Raw genomic sequence first — 20,881 nt, forward strand, 5'->3', positions numbered from 1 at the left:
CAGCTGCATACATCCTGACTCATTAGAAAGAGAAATGTGAAATTCATGACCCATAATCAACTTATTAAAACACCCATTACAAAGCATGTTAATGTTCCCAAATAAGAACGAGCAATCAACCTGAAAGAGATTTCTCCACAACATTAACAACAACAGCAATAACAATACAAGCAATCAATATGCAATTGTGCAAATATGCAGCAACCCCCGGCAGAGCAGTGACAGGATGAAAACAGAAGCTGAAAGCCACATGGCCAAAGAGGCCAGTGTCCATATGTTAAAATAATTATTCAATTTAGATTAGACAAGTTAAATGTTTGTATGCTTGGAGCCAAAATCTGGCTTCAGCCCATATTGTTTTTATGTTTCTGCAGCTGGACTGATTGAAAACCTTTGAGATATGAATATTTCTGTCTCTTAAATGTTGATTTTTGGATACAATTCTTGACCAAAAGGAAAAATGTAGGTCAAGTACGTTTTTTTAAATTATTATTTTATTGCTCATTTCCTCTGTGACCTCTTGTGCCACATCTCCGAGCCAGTTGAGAGTTCACTGTCCCCAGTCCGAGTCCATCTGATCCCGACGGTGGGTGCATGCATGGACGGTGGGCGCGGATTTTGTCTGTGATTGGTCTTCGCGGCCGTCACTCAAAGCCGAGGGAGTCGCTGATTGGCCGAAGCTCTGGGATGCGCGCACCAGATTGGCTGAGGCGTCTACGCGTGGCATTCCAGATGACAGGCAAAGTGGTGCTGATGCTGTGACAATGGGAGTCATCCAGATAAGCATCATCTGGACCGAGTGCGCTTAAAGCACAGCAGCAGCGGAGGAGGAGGAGGAGGAGCAGCAGCTTCACTGATCGTAAAGCGGACGGTGGAGGAAAGGAAAGCAGCTGGGTGTAGAGACACAGACACAGGGAGGAGGAGGCTCCAGCTGCTGCTCGGAAAGGGTAAGTTCTCCCCCGGAAAACAAAATGACATGCCCGGGGTGTCCGGTTGGTTGGTTGGTTAGCTGTCTCTCTCTCTCTGAGTGGGGGCTGGGGGGATCAGCAGCGCTCAAGTACGTTGGCATTGGCAAAGCAAGACCGTGATGATTATACCGGCGGCTAGGTGAAGCAAGGTTAGCAAATCTGTAGCAGCTTTCCTGCAGGAATAGGCTACAAGACGCTTTGCTATGTGTCAAGTCGCATACATGCAGGACATAACAGTATTAGCTAGTATATAATACATATGCAGCGCTTAGTAAGCCAGCTGTGAGTCAACTCATCCCCTTGGTCGACTGCATTGCGGAGATAAGTGTGTGTTCAACAACACAGCAACACACACAAGCGCTCACAAGGTCCTGTGCAGGCTTCTTTTTTTATTATTTAATTCAGCATGTTATCTTGAGATTTCAGTCAAAATGTCTCATTCCTGTGGATTAGATTTTAATGCAAATGTAGCCTACAAAGAAATGCAAATATAACATGAAACTACAGATGCAAATCCAAAACCTGCACACAAAAACATAGTTATCAACATGATTATCAGTGAAACTATAGCCACTGCATGGATTTGCACAGATTTGTAGTGAATTTGCTATGCATGCTGGGATTTGAAGTTTAAAGTGGTGTGTGCATCAGTGAGCAGCCCATGCACGCTTGCCTGCAGGCTTGCATATGTGTGCATTAGCGCAGTGCACATACAGTATGTTGTAGGTTTTTATATTGTGTTAACCAAGAGGCTTTTTTCTTTTTTTGCTGCTGCTGCTGTAACAATACAGTGTTTGGCTTTTTCTCTGCTTTTTTTTTTTTAAAGTCCAGTGATGGGAGCACTCAGCCGACAGAAGTTTTTCCAGGAGCTTGCTCATGGCTGCCTGCTGCCTACGGCTCAGCAGGGCCTCGAGCAGGTCTGGCAGCTGCTGGTTATTTGCCTGCTGTGTCGGCTTCTCTGGATGTTAGGTGAGAGAGTCCGGATGTTTTTTTGTGCCCAGTCAGTTGTTAATTCACCTCAGTCATCCATTGCTGTGTCATCACAATCGCCTTCATGTGCTGTTTCTCAGGCCTCCCGTCCTTCGTGAAGCACCTGGGCACCGTGGCCGGAGGTTTCTACACCCTCTACCTGTTCTTCGAGCTTCACATGATCTGGGTGGTGCTGCTCAGCCTTCTCTGCTACCTCTTCCTCTTCCTGTGCCGCCACTCCACCATCCGAGGCACCTTCCTCTCCATCACCGTGCTCATCTACCTGCTGTTGGGGTAAGAGAGCGGCGAGAGCGCTCCTCTTTGACAGCTCAGCGGCGCATACTGTACATATCAAGTGTTCTGTTTTTGGAGAGGACAGCGCTTCAAAAGCCACTGCTGTGTGATGATGACTTTTTATTTAAAACGAGAACTACATTTGCACTCACTGAGGTTTTTTTCTATTCTGGTTGTTTCCAGAGAGCTGCACATGATGGACACGACCAACTGGCACAAGATGAGAGGTGGGCAAGGCGCCGTCTTGTAGATGGATACAGACAATTAACATTGCAGATCAATCGTGTTTTTAAATGCTGCTGCTGCTGCTGCTGTCGTCCAGGTTCACAGATGGTGGTTGCCATGAAAGCCATCTCTCTGGCCTTTGATTTGGACAGAGGGGTTGTGGCCAGCGTGCCGTCGCCCATCGAGTTCATGGGCTACATCTACTTCGTGGGCACAGTCATCTTCGGCCCCTGGATCAGCTTCAACAGCTACAAAGAAGCTCTGGAGGGACGTAAGATGGTGAGTGGGGTGATTTATCCCAACTCTAGCTGCTTACTGTTTAAAGGGATAGTTCAACATTTTGGCAAATTGGCCCATTGCTATAATCCCTATAGTTTTAGGAGTAGATTCATTACCTTTAATTGTCGGTGCAAGCTATTTTTAGAACGGCGGAGCAGAGCCGCGAGCTGCTCCGAGCTACGCTACGGAGGCTCATGAGATTTCCTGTTTTTTTTTCTCATCAAACTCATCAAATACACAATCCAACAACTCCACAATGCTCTGGTGGACAAGTTGTGACCTGCACATTCACCACACTATGAGACAGAGTTGTTTTCCAGGCAAATGCAGAGACTGATGATGAAAAACTGCCCCCGACAGGAACGTGCATCAGCGGTTTTGCATGAATTTCCCTCTAAAACAACTCTGTCTGGTAACGTTATGTTATTATCTCATAGCGTGGTGAATGTGCAGGTCACAACTTGTCCACCAGAGCGTTTTGGAGTTGTTGGATTGTGTATTTGATGAGTTTGATGAGGGAAACCAAGAAACCCCATGAGCCTCCGTAGCGTAGCTCTGAGCAGCTCATGGCTCTGCTCCGCCGTTCTAAAAACAGCTTGCACCGACAATTAAAGGTAACAAACCTACTGCTATGACTATATGGCAATGGGCCAATTTGCCAAAATGTTGAACTATCCTTTTAAATCTTTGGCTCTTTTTTCTCTCCCTTTTCCTCAGAACCTTTCGTGGTTTTTCAAAGTCTCCGCGAGCTGGGTGAAGAGCCAGGTGTGCCTTGTTGTTTCCAACTGCGTGGCTCCATACCTCTTCCCTTATTTCATCCCTGTCTACGGAGACAAGATGCTACGAAGGTGAGCGGAGCATGAAGTCAAAATCTCTGTTTACGTCTGGATTTCTTTGTTTTCTAATCACTTATGGATCTGTCTTTGTTCGCAGCAAAAAGAGGAGGAAGATCAGGTAATCAATCAATCGTCCACCTCAGTGACTCCAAACGTTGTAAACATGCTCTCCTCCTTGTATTTTGCTCTTCTTTCACAGCATGCTTATCATCTGCTCACCATTTGTGCTTCACCTTTTTTTTTTTTTTTTTTTTTACCTTTCCTGCATGTATCCACCTCCCCCCACCTCTCTATGTGCAGAAACATGTGTTCCCGCCCGGACACCTGTCTCTCCCCCTGCTCATTCCCCCAACACCTGTCTCACCATCGTGACAACCGTGGTGAGACGTTACGTGCAGTATAGATCATCTCATGGCAAGTCGATAAAAGATTGTATAACTGTCGCTAACATTAACTGTTACAACCCCTCTCTTTATTCTACTGCGTCTCAGAGGCACGCTGCCAAAGTATGTCATTTTTATTTTATTGAATAATTAAATCATTAAGTTTGAATTTACATGAAATGCAATGCAATTTAATATCTTGCCCTTTTTTTCTTTCTTTTCTTCTTTTCTTTTCTTCTTTAATGGCCTTTTACATTAGGTGGTTGCTGGCGTATGAGAACACAATGTCTTTCCACTTCAGCAACTATTTTGTCGGTTACTTCAGCGAGACGACCGCCACTCTGGCTGGAGCGGGCTTCACCGAGGAGAAAGAAAACCTCAAATGGTCAGAACATAAAATGTGTAATATGAACATATACAGTAATGTGATTCTCTTTATCCACACGAGGCGAGACACTATACAGGCAAAAACACTGTTTTTTCATGCACTGATCAACTTTTTTGGGGGCTATTTTTCTTCCTTAACATGTATTCTCTCAGAAAAGTCAAAAGAAATGGTAGAAAATCCACATTAAGGTGGTTATTTTACTTAATTTTGTCTTCTATTGTGGGTAGATTTCTCCTAAATTCGCCAAAAGTTAACAGCTACTGTGACATACAGTGTCAGGTGTCATTGTAAAGCTCTCTCTCTCCTGAACAACGATGTAGGCTCCAAAAATTGTCATTTCCTTTGTATCCGCAACCAATCGTAAAAGTTTGATTTACATTAACAATCTATGGAATTTTACAGTACAAGTCTTTAAAGGCTGTTTTCTCAAAATGAGTTTTTCCTCAGACTCTGAGCCTGAAATCTCCACTTCAGCAGCACTTACAGACACCGAACCTTCCAGTTTTATTCCTGTCTATATTCTGAAGGTTTTTACAGGGGGGATTGTTGATATATCATTCGCAGCCTGATTTATACAACATTTTATTCCTAAAAACAGGGTGAAATTTGATTGTTTTTTTAGGGCTGGTGACAGTATTTTCTCATTTACAAAGTGATAAAAAGAGATATCCAAAATCCCCTCTGTAAAAACTTCTGACTCTCATATGTCAACAAAATAAAACAAGAATTTTGAAAGTGGCTTTATCCATAATTGTTCAGATTTCGGTTCTGGAAATGTATGCAAAATAGCTCATATTTCATCAAATATTGCCTCATTTACATATTTAAACATACAATTTGACAAAACTTGTAATACAAAAAATATTTGTCTTAATGTGAGTGATAAACTTGGGAAGTTTCATGGTGATATCTGTTAGTTAAATGTTTTTTACCCTATTCACCTGTAGTGTCTCTCTTGTCTTTTACCACCCTTTTTTCTTTTTCTTTTTGCTCCATAGGGACATGACTGTGTCCAAGCCGCTGAATATCGAGTTCCCCCGGTCGATGGTGGAGGTGGTAACGTCATGGAATCTGCCCATGTCTCGCTTTCTGCACACCTGTGAGTTTTAACGCACGGCGGCAGCGGCGGCAGCAGCAGCAGCTGTTGTTGTTCTTGGTTCTCATTATGAATGGAATGATAATGGCTCATTTAAAGAGACACTCATGCAAGCTGATGCTCCCCCCCCCCCATCCATCCATCCCCCCACAGATGTTTTTAAGAGCGCTCTCAAATTTGGGACATTCTCTGCCATCATGGTGACATACACAGCCAGCGCCCTTCTGCACGTGAGTACCATTACCAAAGCAATTACGCTATGTGTCAACAAGTGGATTGTATTTTAGATTCCAACTCCTGTGCATGTGTGTGTGTGTGTTTGTGTGTTTGGTAGGGTCTGAGTTTTCATCTGGGCGCAGTGCTGATATCTCTGGGCTTCATCACGTACATCGAGCACGGTAAGAGTCGACCTAATGTTGTCTCTTTGTCACATTAGGACCTTTCCATTTAGAGAAAGTGCTTGGCTTTGCAGTAACGGTTAATTGCACGCTGTTTGTGTTCGCCGCAGTATACTTGTAATTTATCTCCCAGGGTTGTTGGAGAAGAGCTTCATTTTAATGCTTTGGTCTTGGTCTTGGTTTTGTGTTTGTGTTGTTGTTGTTGTAGTGTTGCGGAAGAGGCTCGCAGCCATTTTCAATGCCTGTGTGCTGTCAAGGAAATGTCCGCCAAACTGCACTCACAAGAACAAAAAGGTAAAAAAAATGCGCCTTTCTCTTCCTTCTCTAACTAAAGAAGCTCTTTTATTACCAGCCGTTTATCATTAGCGATTGGCTCTTCAGGTTTGCATGAATGAATAGAGTTTGACATTTATTTGTATATGCGCTTAGTCATTTCTTTGCAGAGGCTTTAATGTGAAGATCAATACCACTCTCAGGTCTGAATACCAAATACAAAGCCATGGTGATTAGCTTATCTTATCTTAGCATGGTATAAAAACTAAGAGAAGGAAATAATCTGGTTTTGTTAGAAATTAAAAAAGAAAGAAAAATGGCGTCCAGCACCAGTCACTATAAATATATTGTTTGTTTAATTCATCCAAATGTTATGTGACATTGTTATATGACATGGTTATGCACCGGACTATTTCTTGGCAGGCTGCAGTGGCATTTGGATTTTACTACCTTTGGCTTTAGCCAAACTAGCTGTTTCCCCTTTTGCCTCCAGACTTTATGCTAAGCTAATCAACTGCCAACTGGGTTTAGCCTCATATTTAGATGTATTTGTTTTGTTTTGTTTTAACACATGTTCAACCACAAAGCACAAATAGAAATCTCAGTTGTGACCACAGGACTGTGGTGTTTTTTTCTATATATCCTGGTTTTCTTCCAACTATTCTATTTGTGCCAATGGTCACTCCACTGGCATTGCTGGCACTTGGTGTCAGAGCAGGAGGTGCTCAAAGGGGGGCTACCTAGTAGATCTTCTGGCCTAGTTAACATTCAGGAAAAAAATGGGCTTTCTATTTTTACCCTCCACTTGATGGAAATGAAAATTATGCCCCCTCATAATGTCTAATGGAAAGCCAAACCTGAACCCCAAATGAAACCATCAAAGATATACAGTTAATAACTATAAATCAGTGTGTGTCCTTTTATTTTTGCATTATTGCCTTTATTTGATGGTCAACAGTGGAAAACAGGAGATATGAAGATTACTTAAAACAAATGTGCCTTAACCATTCAGCCACGAGAGCAGTCACAGGACTTCAGGTTTTTCGATGCCAGAATTAAATACATCTGCTGCTGCTATTGAAATACAGCAGCTCCCGTGAATCAATTGATATAGTTAAGGAGTTTACTGGCGAGATGCCCGGCAAAAAATCCCTTATGTTGTATTGGTTCCGCACATCGGGAGCTGCAGGGAGGGGAAACAATGATTTATGTGAAGGAGAAGCGGCCTCTACGGACTGGACAACATAGATCCTATTGTTCTCATCACTGTTTAGGCATTGATCCGTTAAAGCCTCTGAAAATAATGGGGTTTGAAGTATTTCTCGGTAACATTAGCGATTAAAGATTACAAAATTGCATTACAGAATGTACAACAATAAAAGTCAAACTTTGGACTTAAGGGTATTATTTACCATTTATTGCTTAACAGTCAAGCTCTTGTTTCATTAAGACTCGTGCAAGAAATCATCAGGAGATTTTCGGGCCCTGTGCAGGCTGCAAAACAATAACTAACTGAATTCCTTGTTTTTCCAATACGTGATGCTTTTGTCTCTCCCTCTGCAGGTGTTATGGGTATACATCATTAACATTGCGTTTAGCGCCTTGGCAATACTCCACCTGACGTACCTGGGCTCTGTGTTCAACTCCAGTGTGGACTATATGGAGGAGGATGAGGTGAGATGAGATAAAACTGTATTGATCCCCAGAGAGGAAGCTCACATTGCAGCAGTGAAAACAACGGTCGGAAACATATAAAAGAACTACAGAGTATAATAAATATACAAAACAAAGACGCAAGTGAATGCAATTGAGATTATTATTACAATGCATATACTGTGCGTGTATATATGCGCAGAAATAAAGAGTCTAGTGTTGTGTTATTGAAGCAGAACAGAAATATAACTTAAAGGATAATTACCGTTTTTTTTTTACAATCTGGACCTTATTTCTAGCATAAAATACAATCATTTACTCACCCAGATAACTTTGGTGTCATTACAAGTTGTTCTGATGAAATTAGCTCCAGCCGAGAGAGCGGAATGCAGCCTCTAAATAACACATTATCTGCAGAGAAACTCCTTCATTTCACCAATATTTAGTTCTGATAGGCTAGTGCTATTCCCCTCTGAGTCCGGGGTTAGCTGTTATCAACATCCGGGGTCTGTAGGTTGACCTACTGACCTCTGACCTGGATGATGTCATCTCTGAGCGCCGCGCGGCTCATTCTGATAATAATCATTCTGCTTCGGCATTCGGGTCCATTTTTATCTCAACTAGCCGGAGCTTTAGTGAGTCCAGGTTGAGGAGAGGAAGCCTGTGGAAGCTGAACTTCGTCCAGCTGCTCATTTTGTTCTGACAAGTCGGAAACACACAGAAACGAACCGTAGCATTAGCGGTAGCAACAAGCCGCGCTGCACCGCGGTCAGAGATGACATCATCCAGGTCAGAGGTCAGTAGGTCAACCTAGAGACCCCGGATGTTGATAACAGCTAACCCCGGACTCAGAGGGGAATAGCACTAGCCTATCAGAACTAAATATTGGTGAAATGAAGGAGTTTTGTGGCGGATAATGTGTTATTTAGAGGCTGCATTCTGGTGCCCTGTAGACTCCATTATATGGATATACGCAGCTCTCGGCTGGAGCTAATTTCATCGGAACGACTCGTAATGACACCAAAGTTATCTGGGTGAGGAAATGATCTTATTTTATGCTAGAAATAAGGTCCAGAATGTAAAAAAAACTGTAATTATCCTTTAACATGTGAAAGACTATACAGAAATATAACTTAAAGGGATAGGTCAACATTTTGGCAAATTGGCCCATTGCCATAATCCCATAGCAGTGGGTTCATTACCTTTAATTGTCGGTGCAAGCTATTTTTAGAACGGCGGAGCAGAGCCGCGAGCTGCTCAGAGCTACGCTACGGAGGCTAATGGGATTTCTTGGTTTCCCTCATCAAACTCATCAAATTCACAATCCAACAACTCAAAAACCCTGTCGTGGACAAGTTGTGACCTGCACATTCACCACGCTATGAGATAATAACGGAACGTTACGAGATGGTGTTGTTTTAGAGGTAAATTCATGCAAAACCACTGATGCGCGTTGCGTTCAGGGACAGTTTTTCAGCAAGCAGTCTCTGTATTTACCCTGTATTTACCTCGAAAACGGCTCCGTTTTGTAATGTTCCATTATTATCTCATAGCGTGGTGATCACGCAGACAACTTGTCCACGAAAGCGTTTTGGAGTTTTGGGATTGTGTATTTGATGAGTTTGATGAGGGAAACCAAGAAATCCCATGAGCCTCCGTAGCGTAGCTCTGAGCAGCCTGCTGCTCTGCTCTGCCGTTCTAAAAATAGGTTGCACTGACAAATAAAGTTAACAAACCTACTGCTATGACTATAGGGATTATGGCAATGGGCCAATTTGCCAAAATGTTGAACTATCCCTTTAAGCCAAAAGAGAGACGTCTACTGTAACCTAATCTTTAAATTTTTTCATAAAATAAGAACTAATAAATAATGAATGATGCTTTTATGAAGGTAATAAATAATATTTTTTGCACCATCCTGCTGCCCCCCCTACTGTACAGGACGATGTCACCCATCACACCATTCAGAAGTGGTCGGAGCTGAGCTGGACGAGCCACTGGGTCGCGTTCGGGTGCTGGATACTGTACCGGCTCATCCTCTAATGACGGGAGGCAGAGCAAAGAAGAAGATGAAGAAGAAGAAGAAGAAGGAAGCAATAACGACGACAGATGTAAGGCCGGTTCTCCACTTCTGCACTGTGACTTTATTCTGCATCAGACCGAAGAGAACAGATTCACAACTACAACAACTACAACACACAACAGGCCAACAACATGCAGTGTTCAGGTTGCGCTGCGTGTCGGCTCGGTGATCTATTATTCCAAACCTGCTGGGGACTAGTTTTGATATCCATGAAATGATAACTCCTCCACTCCTCCACCCCTCCCTCCTTTCCCTCCCTTTCCCTCCCTTTCCCTCCTCCATCTCCGTATCGCATCCTTTATATCTGAGCTGCAGTCGTCGAGCCCTCATGTTGTGACAGCAGTTACCGATGTCTCACTGTGAGTCACAATCAATACCTATCAGCGTGGTGGAGAGATCGGCTGCTCCTTTTTTCCGTGGACACATGATAGAGCCCATTATCTAGGTTTCACCATCGACTGCAGACGGCAGATGTCCTCCAGATGTGTTTTGTTTTTTTCCTCTCCCCCTCTCTCTTCACCTCAAGGGTTTTTTTTACAATCGTATTTTTAGGTCGGCGACTCGGCGGGGATAAAAACTGGCGACATTCTTATAGTCAGCAATGAAAAAGACTAAAATCAACATTGCAGTAGGCTAGTGCGTGTCTCAATACTCAGCCCCAAGCCTATTCACTGTATTAAAAACAAAAGAAAGAAGGCAAAACTGTAAAACCTCAAAATCTTTTCAAGAATATTTGTCTTATTTCTTGTCAAAATGTCTCAATTTTAGTCAAAACTAATCTCTTTCCACTTAAAATAAGACTCATCACCTAAAAATTAACTTGTTCTTAGATAATTTTCACTTGTTTCAAACAAATTTTCAATTGAAATAAGTAGAATAATCTGCCAGTGAAAGCAGGTTTTTTGTGCTTGTAATAAGGAAGAAAAACTTGCTCCACTATCAGATTTTTCTACTTATTTCAAGTGAAAATATGCTAGAAAAAGCGTCTTATTTTTTAGTATAATTAGATTTGTTTTGACTAGAAATTACATTTTTACTAGAAATAAGACAAATATTCTTGGTAAGATGTTTGAGTTTTTTTTTCCAGGCAGGCGTAAATAAATAGAGCATTTATTTACTGGGAACTATTTTCAATAGCAGATCAATACACACACGTTTGGCGCTATGTGGTGACTATTTATGACGACAGAACAGAGAATGAGTAATTGACTCAAAATAAACTACACCGCCCATGTTCGCTGTAATGAAGGAACGTGTCACCCAGCGCGCCACTGTGCACTCATTAATATGTTTTAGACAACAATGGAGGAAGAAATAAGCTATATCGAGCTCTGGTTACTGAGACAACAGTGTTTTGGTCTTTTCATGGGATATGTTGGCAATAAAAAAAAAATATATATATAGTATATATATAGAGAGAGATAATAGAGCATGTGTAAGACAAGAGAGTTTACTTTTGACTGAAAAGAGCACAGGTTATGGTTATTAGGCAGCAATTTTTAATCGTCGCTGACAATGATTTTCCCCCGTTTGTGAGTTTTAGATGAAGAAAATGAATCAGTTTAGAAATGATACTTTTGTGGTGCAGTTTCATAATAGTGTTTGTATTTCATTTATTTGGATGATTTCCCTTCGAATCGAACTTTTGCTTTGCTTAGAGAAGGTCTTATTAGTTATTTGTGAACATTTGGGGGAAATAAAAAAACTCTTTCACTCTTTAGTATTAGGGTAAAAACAAAAAAAACAAAGGTTTAGAATCAGGGTATTACACATGTGTCACTGTAGAGCAAAAACTTTGAACTTAACTATTCCTATTTCATATTACAGAGTCGAGATGAGATCACACAGAACACTATATTAAATATTTATCCTCAAGTTCAGATTTTTCTTTATTACTCTTCTGCTTTTAACGACGCGTTTATGTGATCGATGGTGATTGCCTGGTGAAAGAACACGAGCGTCTGTATCAGATCGTGATCGCATTCAGTCTGAACTATCTTTGTTAAACCTGTAGAGCGTCAAAAGGATTCGCTTCTTGACTCAGATGTGGTGTTTTATTTTGTTTTTTGTTGTTTTTTTAGAGTATAGAGCCTGAATGTTCGTTCATGCCCGACAGCAAGTGCTCAGTCTCCGCAGACCCAACTCCGCTCAATCTAATGAGTATTTTTTTTACTAGTCTGATATTTTACTTTTAAGCTTTTTTTTTCTCCCCCTGTAAATGTGAAGGCACTGATACACCTGTGATATTTTTATAAAATTTTACATGAAACCGGATTGTTGTCTTTGTTTGATTCCAAGATGTGATGATAAGAGGCTTAAAGCAGAAGTAAGTGGTCCGGTCGTTTTCGCTAATGCTGCGTTCCAGGTAGGCTTTTGAAATCGTAAATTACAGCTTCAAGTCACAACTTACGACTTTGTAGCGTTCCAGGCAACCCACTCGTGTTTTTCCGACCTGTTTTACCGGTGAAAGTCACTATAACGGCCACTCGTAACTTCCGACCCGTGAACTCGTACCAGATCAAACTGGTACAACTTCACAGGTCGGAAAAACAGGAGTTACGAGTTGCCTTGAACGCACCATAACAGTCCTTTACTTTACTTTTCTTTATTTATTTCTCACGACCACGCAAGTGGTATGGAGCACAAACAATAAAACAGTACAAATAATCATCCCTATGTCACCACATTCACGGCGTCCCTTGGCTGCACACACAGCCCTGCATGCCGTTCTCTCTCCTCATTGGATAAAAACTGTAGGATACAAGGAAAGTTTTCTCCTCGGCTCAGAGCAGAGCAGAGGGACTGACAGACCCGTGTTTCGGTCCAAACACTCTATGTAAGTGATTGCTGTCGGAAGATATAACTATTTAAGACTTATATTAACACAAATATATCACTTACTTCTGCTTTAACCTTCGTCTTGTGTCAGCTTTCTGCTACCATCTATGGTGTTTTAAATCAGCTGTAAAATACACTAAGAACAATTTTTTTTTCATCCAATTTGTTTTTCTTCTCTTGGTTGCATTGTCAGGCTTCATTATCCATGAAAATATTAGTTTAAATATTTTTGGTGTGGCTCCCTTGTCTTCAATTGAACCTTCCCATTGTCAGCTTTCTGCTACCATCTATGGTGTTCGGGTCGGTTTTGACCCGAGTCTTAAATCAGCTGTAAAACACACTAAAACAATGATTTATCATCCCATTTGTTTCTCATCTCTTGGTTACATTGTTCGGCTTCCTTATCCATGAAAAGGTTGGTTTTGCACTTATGATTTCAGTTTTAACTCTCATTATTGTTCTTATCGTTATAACTGGGTCAAAATTGACCCTAACGACACAAATGTCATAATTTTTTGGAGCATTTTAGAATTTTGTGAACATTTTTTTTTTGTTTAAATAGAGGTTCCTGACAAAGTCAAAAAGCCTTGATGCTATAAACAAATTTATGTGGTACTTTTATGCATTTAAAACCTGAAAACGGGGTCACTGTTGACCCGAGAAGCATTAACACAGAAGGCAGAGACAGATCATGTGGGTTTGCTGTAAGAAATAGCTGTTTATTCGATTCATCATTATTTACAAGAAGGATGGTTGGACTGTTAGACAGCCAATCGTGGTGGTATGAAGGAGAAGAGGAGGAGGAGGGAGTGTTGGGGAAAGAAAGAGGGTAACAAACTGTTGTTTTTGCTCAAAGCAATGGTCCGGTTTAACCAGGAGTCTGTTTCTGAGCGAACAGTGAAGGGATAGAGGAAGGGAGGAATGGGATGGAAGAGAGGAGAGGAGAGGAGGAACAGAGGTCGAACAACAGATGGTGATGGATGGAGATCGTCGGGTTCACTTTCTGCCTCTGTGAGAGGTGAGCAGATGTTGTAGTGGAGGGGCTACACAACAGCCCCAGTCTGCAGGCTCAGGAGGAAAAGAAGGGGAGGAAAGAAGGGGAGGGGGAGAGGAAACCCCCCCCCTCAGCCCTGTCTGCCCCGAGGACCCCCGTGTTTACGACGGCAGGACCCCAGCAGCGTCTCCAAAGCCATCTTCACAAACGCCTGGAAGTTATTGCTTCTCTCCCTTCGGCTGTCCTGCGAGGGGACGAGACACAGACAGATACCTTCACTGGGGACACAGCAGCAATCAACAGCAAAAACACAACCTGCCCCAATGCCCCCTCCCCAAAAATACCCCACTGAGGGACCTGTGTCCTGCAGCATGGGTCACACTTTTAGCGTTCGAGCACAAAATCTGATGCTGTATGGGTAAAACAACATGGAAAAAAAAGTCAGGGATCGTGTCCCCGTTCATATAAATGCTTACCTCCTTGCTTCTTGTTATCATCTCCTTTCTGATCACCTTTCTTCGGCTGCTCTTTAGGACTCTGAGGTTGCTGGAAAAATAAAGTAAATATATATATATATAAGTGAAACATTTACAGATTGAGATTTTGAAAAAAGAAAAAGAGCATTTTAGACCAGTAATGACTTTCCTACCTTGGTAGTTGACTTCTTGTCCGACTTATTACCTGAAAATAGTGGACATGTTCATGTGTAAGTTAAACATTTTACTCACTTTAAACACTGCATTGAACATGTTTTTGGTTTTTTCTCCCAAATTTTGTTAGAAATTACATTCTGTTTTAACACTACTCACCTTTCGTTCCTGGCATTTTGGCTGTAGTCCAGAGGCTGTGCTAGTTTCTGAGAATGCTGTGCTTAATCTCGTGTTCGACTCGGTCATTTATGGCCCGTGCTTGTGAATGGGTCCGTCACTGGGGCCCCTTCGAGAAAGAGCACGGCGAACAAGCAAAGAGCCCCGTCAGCTGAGCAGCACGCCCCGCAGCCCTGCAGGTCTTTGCTGAGCCAGGCGAAACCTCAGAGCTGACCTTGTAATACTGCCATTGTGAACCCACTGGAACTGTGTGTTCACCTATTGTCCATGACAAGAAAGCACTTCCATCATGTTACAGGCGAGGTGTAATGGTGTAATTCACTCCCTTTCTTTTTTTCATGTCAACTGGTTCATGGATAACGTTTCTTTTTTTCTTCTTCTTTTTTTCACCCTCATTGGATGAAGGATTTTATTCCTAATGGGAAGATTTTGTTGCTATACATGTGACAGTTAGTCTTCAGGGCAGTCAGTCAGCACTATAAAAGGAGATTATAGCCAGGATCATTATGTGATGCAGGATCATTATGCGATGCTCTAATCTGCATGCTGTGCAGTTTTCATTGTGTGGACTATAGTGAAGTATTGCTTTATGTCCCTTAAGGACCCTGTGGTCCCTTAAGAGATCACAATATGAATGTCAGAGGTAATCATGGTTTGCATGTATGTGGGAGGGTAAATATAAAGAGAATAATCTATAATTTATCATATTGTTTTTTTAATCACATAATAATAATAACTTTATTGATATAGCACCTTTAAAAACACAAGTTTACAAAGTGCTTGACAAGTGACAAGGGCCATCAAACTATAAGAGAAAGACCGCCCAGGCAATACAGCAACACAATAGTAACAACAAATTGAAACCAGGAGGACTCAAATTAAAATGCGGGATGCAGTTAATTAGATAAAATAAATAAAAAAAGGGGGATATGATAAAGGGAGATAACATGAGATGATAAAAGAATAGATGAGATAAAAGGGTTGAAACAGAAGAAGGTATAAAGTAAAACTAAGAGCATATGATCATCTGGTCATCTGACTAAAACTATAGGTGATAGAAAGAAGAGGATGACATCACATAAAAGCAAGTCTGTAAAAGTGGGTTTTGAGAAGTGATTAAAAACCCATGAAGCAATGACGTTGGAAATAAACTTTTTCTTTTTTGTGCTGGTGGTCTGTTGAATAAAATAATGCGATTTACTGGATTAAACAGAAGCCTGAGTGTAAATTAAAACGCAGTGAGTCATCATGTGAGTTGAGTTTTTTGTGTGTGTATATATATATATATATATATACACAAAAAACTCAACTCACATGATGACTCACTGCGTTTTAATTTACACTCAGGCTTCTGTTTAATCCAGTAAATCGCATTATTTTATTCAACAGACCACCAGCACAAAAAAGAAAAAGTTTATTTCCAACGTCATTGCTTCATGGGTTTTTAATCACTTCTCAAAACCCACTTTTACAGACTTGCTTTTATGTGATGTCATCCTCTTCTTTCTATCACCTATAGTTTTAGTCAGATGACCAGATGATCATATGCTCTTAGTTTTACTTTATACCTTCTTCTGTTTCAACCCTTTTATCTCATCTATTCTTTTATCATCTCATGTTATCTCCCTTTATCATATCCCCCTTTTTTTATTTATTTTATCTAATTAACTGCATCCCGCATTTTAATTTGAGTCCTCCTGGTTTCAATTTGTTGTTACTATTGTGTTGCTGTATTGCCTGGGCGGTCTTTCTCTTATAGTTTGATGGCCCTTGTCACTTGTCAAGCACTTTGTAAACTTGTGTTTTTAAAGGTGCTATATCAATAAAGTTATTATTATTATGTGATTAAAAAAACAATATGATAAATTATAGATTATTCTCTTTATATTTACCCTCCCACATACATGCAAACCATGATTACCTCTGACATTCATATTGTGATCTCTTAAGGGACCACAGGGTCCTTAAGGGACATAAAGCAATACTTCACTATAGTCCACACAATGAAAACTGCACAGCATGCAGATTAGAGCATCGCATAATGATCCTGCATCACATAATGATCCTGGCTATAATCTCCTTTTATAGTGCTGACTGACTGCCCTGAAGACTAACTGTCACATGTATAGCAACAAAATCTTCCCATTAGGAATAAAAATCCTTCATCCAATGAGGGTGAAAAAAAAAAGAAAAAAAGAAACGTTATCCATGAACCAGTTGACATGAAAAAAAGAAAGGGAGTGAATTACACCATTACACCTCGCCTGTAACATGATGGAAGTGCTTTCTTGTCATGGACAATAGGTGAACACACAGTTCCAGTGGGTTCACAATGGCAGTATTACAAGGTCAGCTCTGAGGTTTCGCCTGGCTCAGCAAAGACCTGCAGGGCTGCGGGGCGTGCTGCTCAGCTGACGGGGCTCTTTGCTTGTTCGCCGTGCTCTTTCTCGAAGGGGCCCCAGTGACGGACCCATTCACAAGCACGGGCCATAAACCGAGTCGAACACGAGATTAAGCACAGCATTCTCAGAAACTAGCACAGCCTCTGGACTACAGCCAAAATGCCAGGAACGAAAGGTGAGTAGTGTTAAAACAAATGTAATTTCTAACAAAATTTGGGAGAAAAAACCAAAAACATGTTCAATGCAGTGTTTAAAGTGAGTAAAATGTTTAACTTACACATGAACATGTCCACTATTTTCAGGTAATAAGTCGGACAAGAAGTCAACTACCAAGGTAGGAAAGTCATTACTGGTCTAAAATGCTCTTTTTTCTTTTTTCAAAATCTCAATCTGTAAATGTTTCACTTATATATATATATTTACTTTATTTTTCCAGCAACCTCAGAGTCCTAAAGAGCAGCCGAAGAAAGGTGATCAGAAAGGAGATGATAACAAGAAGCAAGGAGGTAAGCATTTATATGAACGGGGACACGATCCCTGACTTTTTTTTCCATGTTGTTTTACCCATACAGCATCAGATTTTGTGCTCGAACGCTAAAAGTGTGACCCATGCTGCAGGACACAGGTCCCTCAGTGGGGTATTTTTGGGGAGGGGGCATTGGGGCAGGTTGTGTTTTTGCTGTTGATTGCTGCTGTGTCCCCAGTGAAGGTATCTGTCTGTGTCTCGTCCCCTCGCAGGACAGCCGAAGGGAGAGAAGCAATAACTTCCAGGCGTTTGTGAAGATGGCTTTGGAGACGCTGCTGGGGTCCTGCCGTCGTAAACACGGGGGTCCTCGGGGCAGACAGGGCTGAGGGGGGGGGTTTCCTCTCCCCCTCCCCTTCTTTCCTCCCCTTCTTTTCCTCCTGAGCCTGCAGACTGGGGCTGTTGTGTAGCCCCTCCACTACAACATCTGCTCACCTCTCACAGAGGCAGAAAGTGAACCCGACGATCTCCATCCATCACCATCTGTTGTTCGACCTCTGTTCCTCCTCTCCTCTCCTCTCTTCCATCCCATTCCTCCCTTCCTCTATCCCTTCACTGTTCGCTCAGAAACAGACTCCTGGTTAAACCGGACCATTGCTTTGAGCAAAAACAACAGTTTGTTACCCTCTTTCTTTCCCCAACACTCCCTCCTCCTCCTCTTCTCCTTCATACCACCACGATTGGCTGTCTAACAGTCCAACCATCCTTCTTGTAAATAATGATGAATCGAATAAACAGCTATTTCTTACAGCAAACCCACATGATCTGTCTCTGCCTTCTGTGTTAATGCTTCTCGGTCAACAGTGACCCCGTTTTCAGGTTTTAAATGCATAAAAGTACCACATAAATTTGTTTATAGCATCAAGGCTTTTTGACTTTGTCAGGAACCTCTATTTAAACAAAAAAAAAATGTTCACAAAATTCTAAAATGCTCCAAAAAATTATGACATTTGTGTCGTTAGGGTCAATTTTGACCCAGTTATAACGATAAGAACAATAATGAGAGTTAAAACTGAAATCATAAGTGCAAAACCAACCTTTTCATGGATAAGGAAGCCGAACAATGTAACCAAGAGATGAGAAACAAATGGGATGATAAATCATTGTTTTAGTGTGTTTTACAGCTGATTTAAGACTCGGGTCAAAACCGACCCGAACACCATAGATGGTAGCAGAAAGCTGACAATGGAAGGTTCAATTGAAGACAAGGGAGCCACACCAAAATATTTAAACTAATATTTTCATGGATAATGAAGCCTGACAATGCAACCAAGAGAAGAAAAACAAATTGGATGAAAAAAAAATTGTTCTTAGTGTATTTTACAGCTGATTTAAAACACCATAGATGGTAGCAGAAAGCTGACACAAGACGAAGGTTAAAGCAGAAGTAAGTGATATATTTGTGTTAATATAAGTCTTAAATAGTTATATCTTCCGACAGCAATCACTTACATAGAGTGTTTGGACCGAAACACGGGTCTGTCAGTCCCTCTGCTCTGCTCTGAGCCGAGGAGAAAACTTTCCTTGTATCCTACAGTTTTTATCCAATGAGGAGAGAGAACGGCATGCAGGGCTGTGTGTGCAGCCAAGGGACGCCGTGAATGTGGTGACATAGGGATGATTATTTGTACTGTTTTATTGTTTGTGCTCCATACCACTTGCGTGGTCGTGAGAAATAAATAAAGAAAAGTAAAGTAAAGGACTGTTATGGTGCGTTCAAGGCAACTCGTAACTCCTGTTTTTCCGACCTGTGAAGTTGTACCAGTTTGATCTGGTACGAGTTCACGGGTCGGAAGTTACGAGTGGCCGTTATAGTGACTTTCACCGGTAAAACAGGTCGGAAAAACACGAGTGGGTTGCCTGGAACGCTACAAAGTCGTAAGTTGTGACTTGAAGCTGTAATTTACGATTTCAAAAGCCTACCTGGAACGCAGCATTAGCGAAAACGACCGGACCACTTACTTCTGCTTTAAGCCTCTTATCATCACATCTTGGAATCAAACAAAGACAACAATCCGGTTTCATGTAAAATTTTATAAAAATATCACAGGTGTATCAGTGCCTTCACATTTACAGGGGAGAAAAAAAAAGCTTAAAAGTAAAATATCAGACTAGTAAAAAAAATACTCATTAGATTGAGCGGAGTTGGGTCTGCGGAGACTGAGCACTTGCTGTCGGGCATGAACGAACATTCAGGCTCTATACTCTAAAAAAACAACAAAAAACAAAATAAAACACCACATCTGAGTCAAGAAGCGAATCCTTTTGACGCTCTACAGGTTTAACAAAGATAGTTCAGACTGAATGCGATCACGATCTGATACAGACGCTCGTGTTCTTTCACCAGGCAATCACCATCGATCACATAAACGCGTCGTTAAAAGCAGAAGAGTAATAAAGAAAAATCTGAACTTGAGGATAAATATTTAATATAGTGTTCTGTGTGATCTCATCTCGACTCTGTAATATGAAATAGGAATAGTTAAGTTCAAAGTTTTTGCTCTACAGTGACACATGTGTAATACCCTGATTCTAAACCTTTGTTTTTTTTGTTTTTACCCTAATACTAAAGAGTGAAAGAGTTTTTTTATTTCCCCCAAATGTTCACAAATAACTAATAAGACCTTCTCTAAGCAAAGCAAAAGTTCGATTCGAAGGGAAATCATCCAAATAAATGAAATACAAACACTATTATGAAACTGCACCACAAAAGTATCATTTCTAAACTGATTCATTTTCTTCATCTAAAACTCACAAACGGGGGAAAATCATTGTCAGCGACGATTAAAAATTGCTGCCTAATAACCATAACCTGTGCTCTTTTCAGTCAAAAGTAAACTCTCTTGTCTTACACATGCTCTATTATCTCTCTCTATATATATACTAATATATATTTTTTTTTTATTGCCAACATATCCCATGAAAAGACCAAAACACTGTTGTCTCAGTAACCAGAGCTCGATATAGCTTATTTCTTCCTCCATTGTTGTCTAAAACATATTAATGAGTGCACAGTGGCGCGCTGGGTGACACGTTCCTTCATTACAGCGAACATGGGCGGTGTAGTTTATTTTGAGTCAATTACTCATTCTCTGTTCTGTCGTCATAAATAGTCACCACATAGCGCCAAACGTGTGTGTATTGATCTGCTATTGAAAATAGTTCCCAGTAAATAAATGCTCTATTTATTTACGCCTGCCTGGAAAAAAAAACTCAAACATCTTACCAAGAATATTTGTCTTATTTCTAGTAAAAATGTAATTTCTAGTCAAAACAAATCTAATTATACTAAAAAATAAGACGCTTTTTCTAGCATATTTTCACTTGAAATAAGTAGAAAAATCTGATAGTGGAGCAAGTTTTTCTTCCTTATTACAAGCACAAAAAACCTGCTTTCACTGCAGATTATTCTACTTATTTCAATTGAAAATTTGTTTGAAACAAGTGAAAAT

The 20,881-nt window shown here is 41.0% G+C and overlaps 1 protein-coding gene across 1 annotated transcript; it reads left to right on the plus strand.

The window, feature by feature from the left end:
• Window positions 1-1,801: 1,801 nt before the first annotated feature.
• Window positions 1,802-9,805, plus strand: LOC310988812 (protein-serine O-palmitoleoyltransferase porcupine-like; the record flags this gene model as incomplete). Its single annotated transcript, XM_083975571.1, has 13 exons — window positions 1,802-1,937; window positions 2,039-2,231; window positions 2,415-2,458; window positions 2,554-2,735; window positions 3,453-3,583; window positions 3,669-3,689; window positions 4,214-4,339; window positions 5,341-5,441; window positions 5,592-5,668; window positions 5,773-5,836; window positions 6,045-6,130; window positions 7,673-7,783; window positions 9,704-9,805. The coding sequence occupies 13 exons, from the start codon at window positions 1,802-1,804 to the stop codon at window positions 9,803-9,805; spliced, it is 1,374 nt and encodes a 457-aa protein (XP_083831697.1).
• Window positions 9,806-20,881: the final 11,076 nt, after the last annotated feature.

The sequence above is a fragment of the Trachurus trachurus genome (genome assembly GCF_905171665.1).
Source record: "Trachurus trachurus genome assembly, chromosome: 7".
Classification (NCBI taxonomy): Eukaryota; Metazoa; Chordata; class Actinopteri; order Carangiformes; family Carangidae; genus Trachurus; species Trachurus trachurus.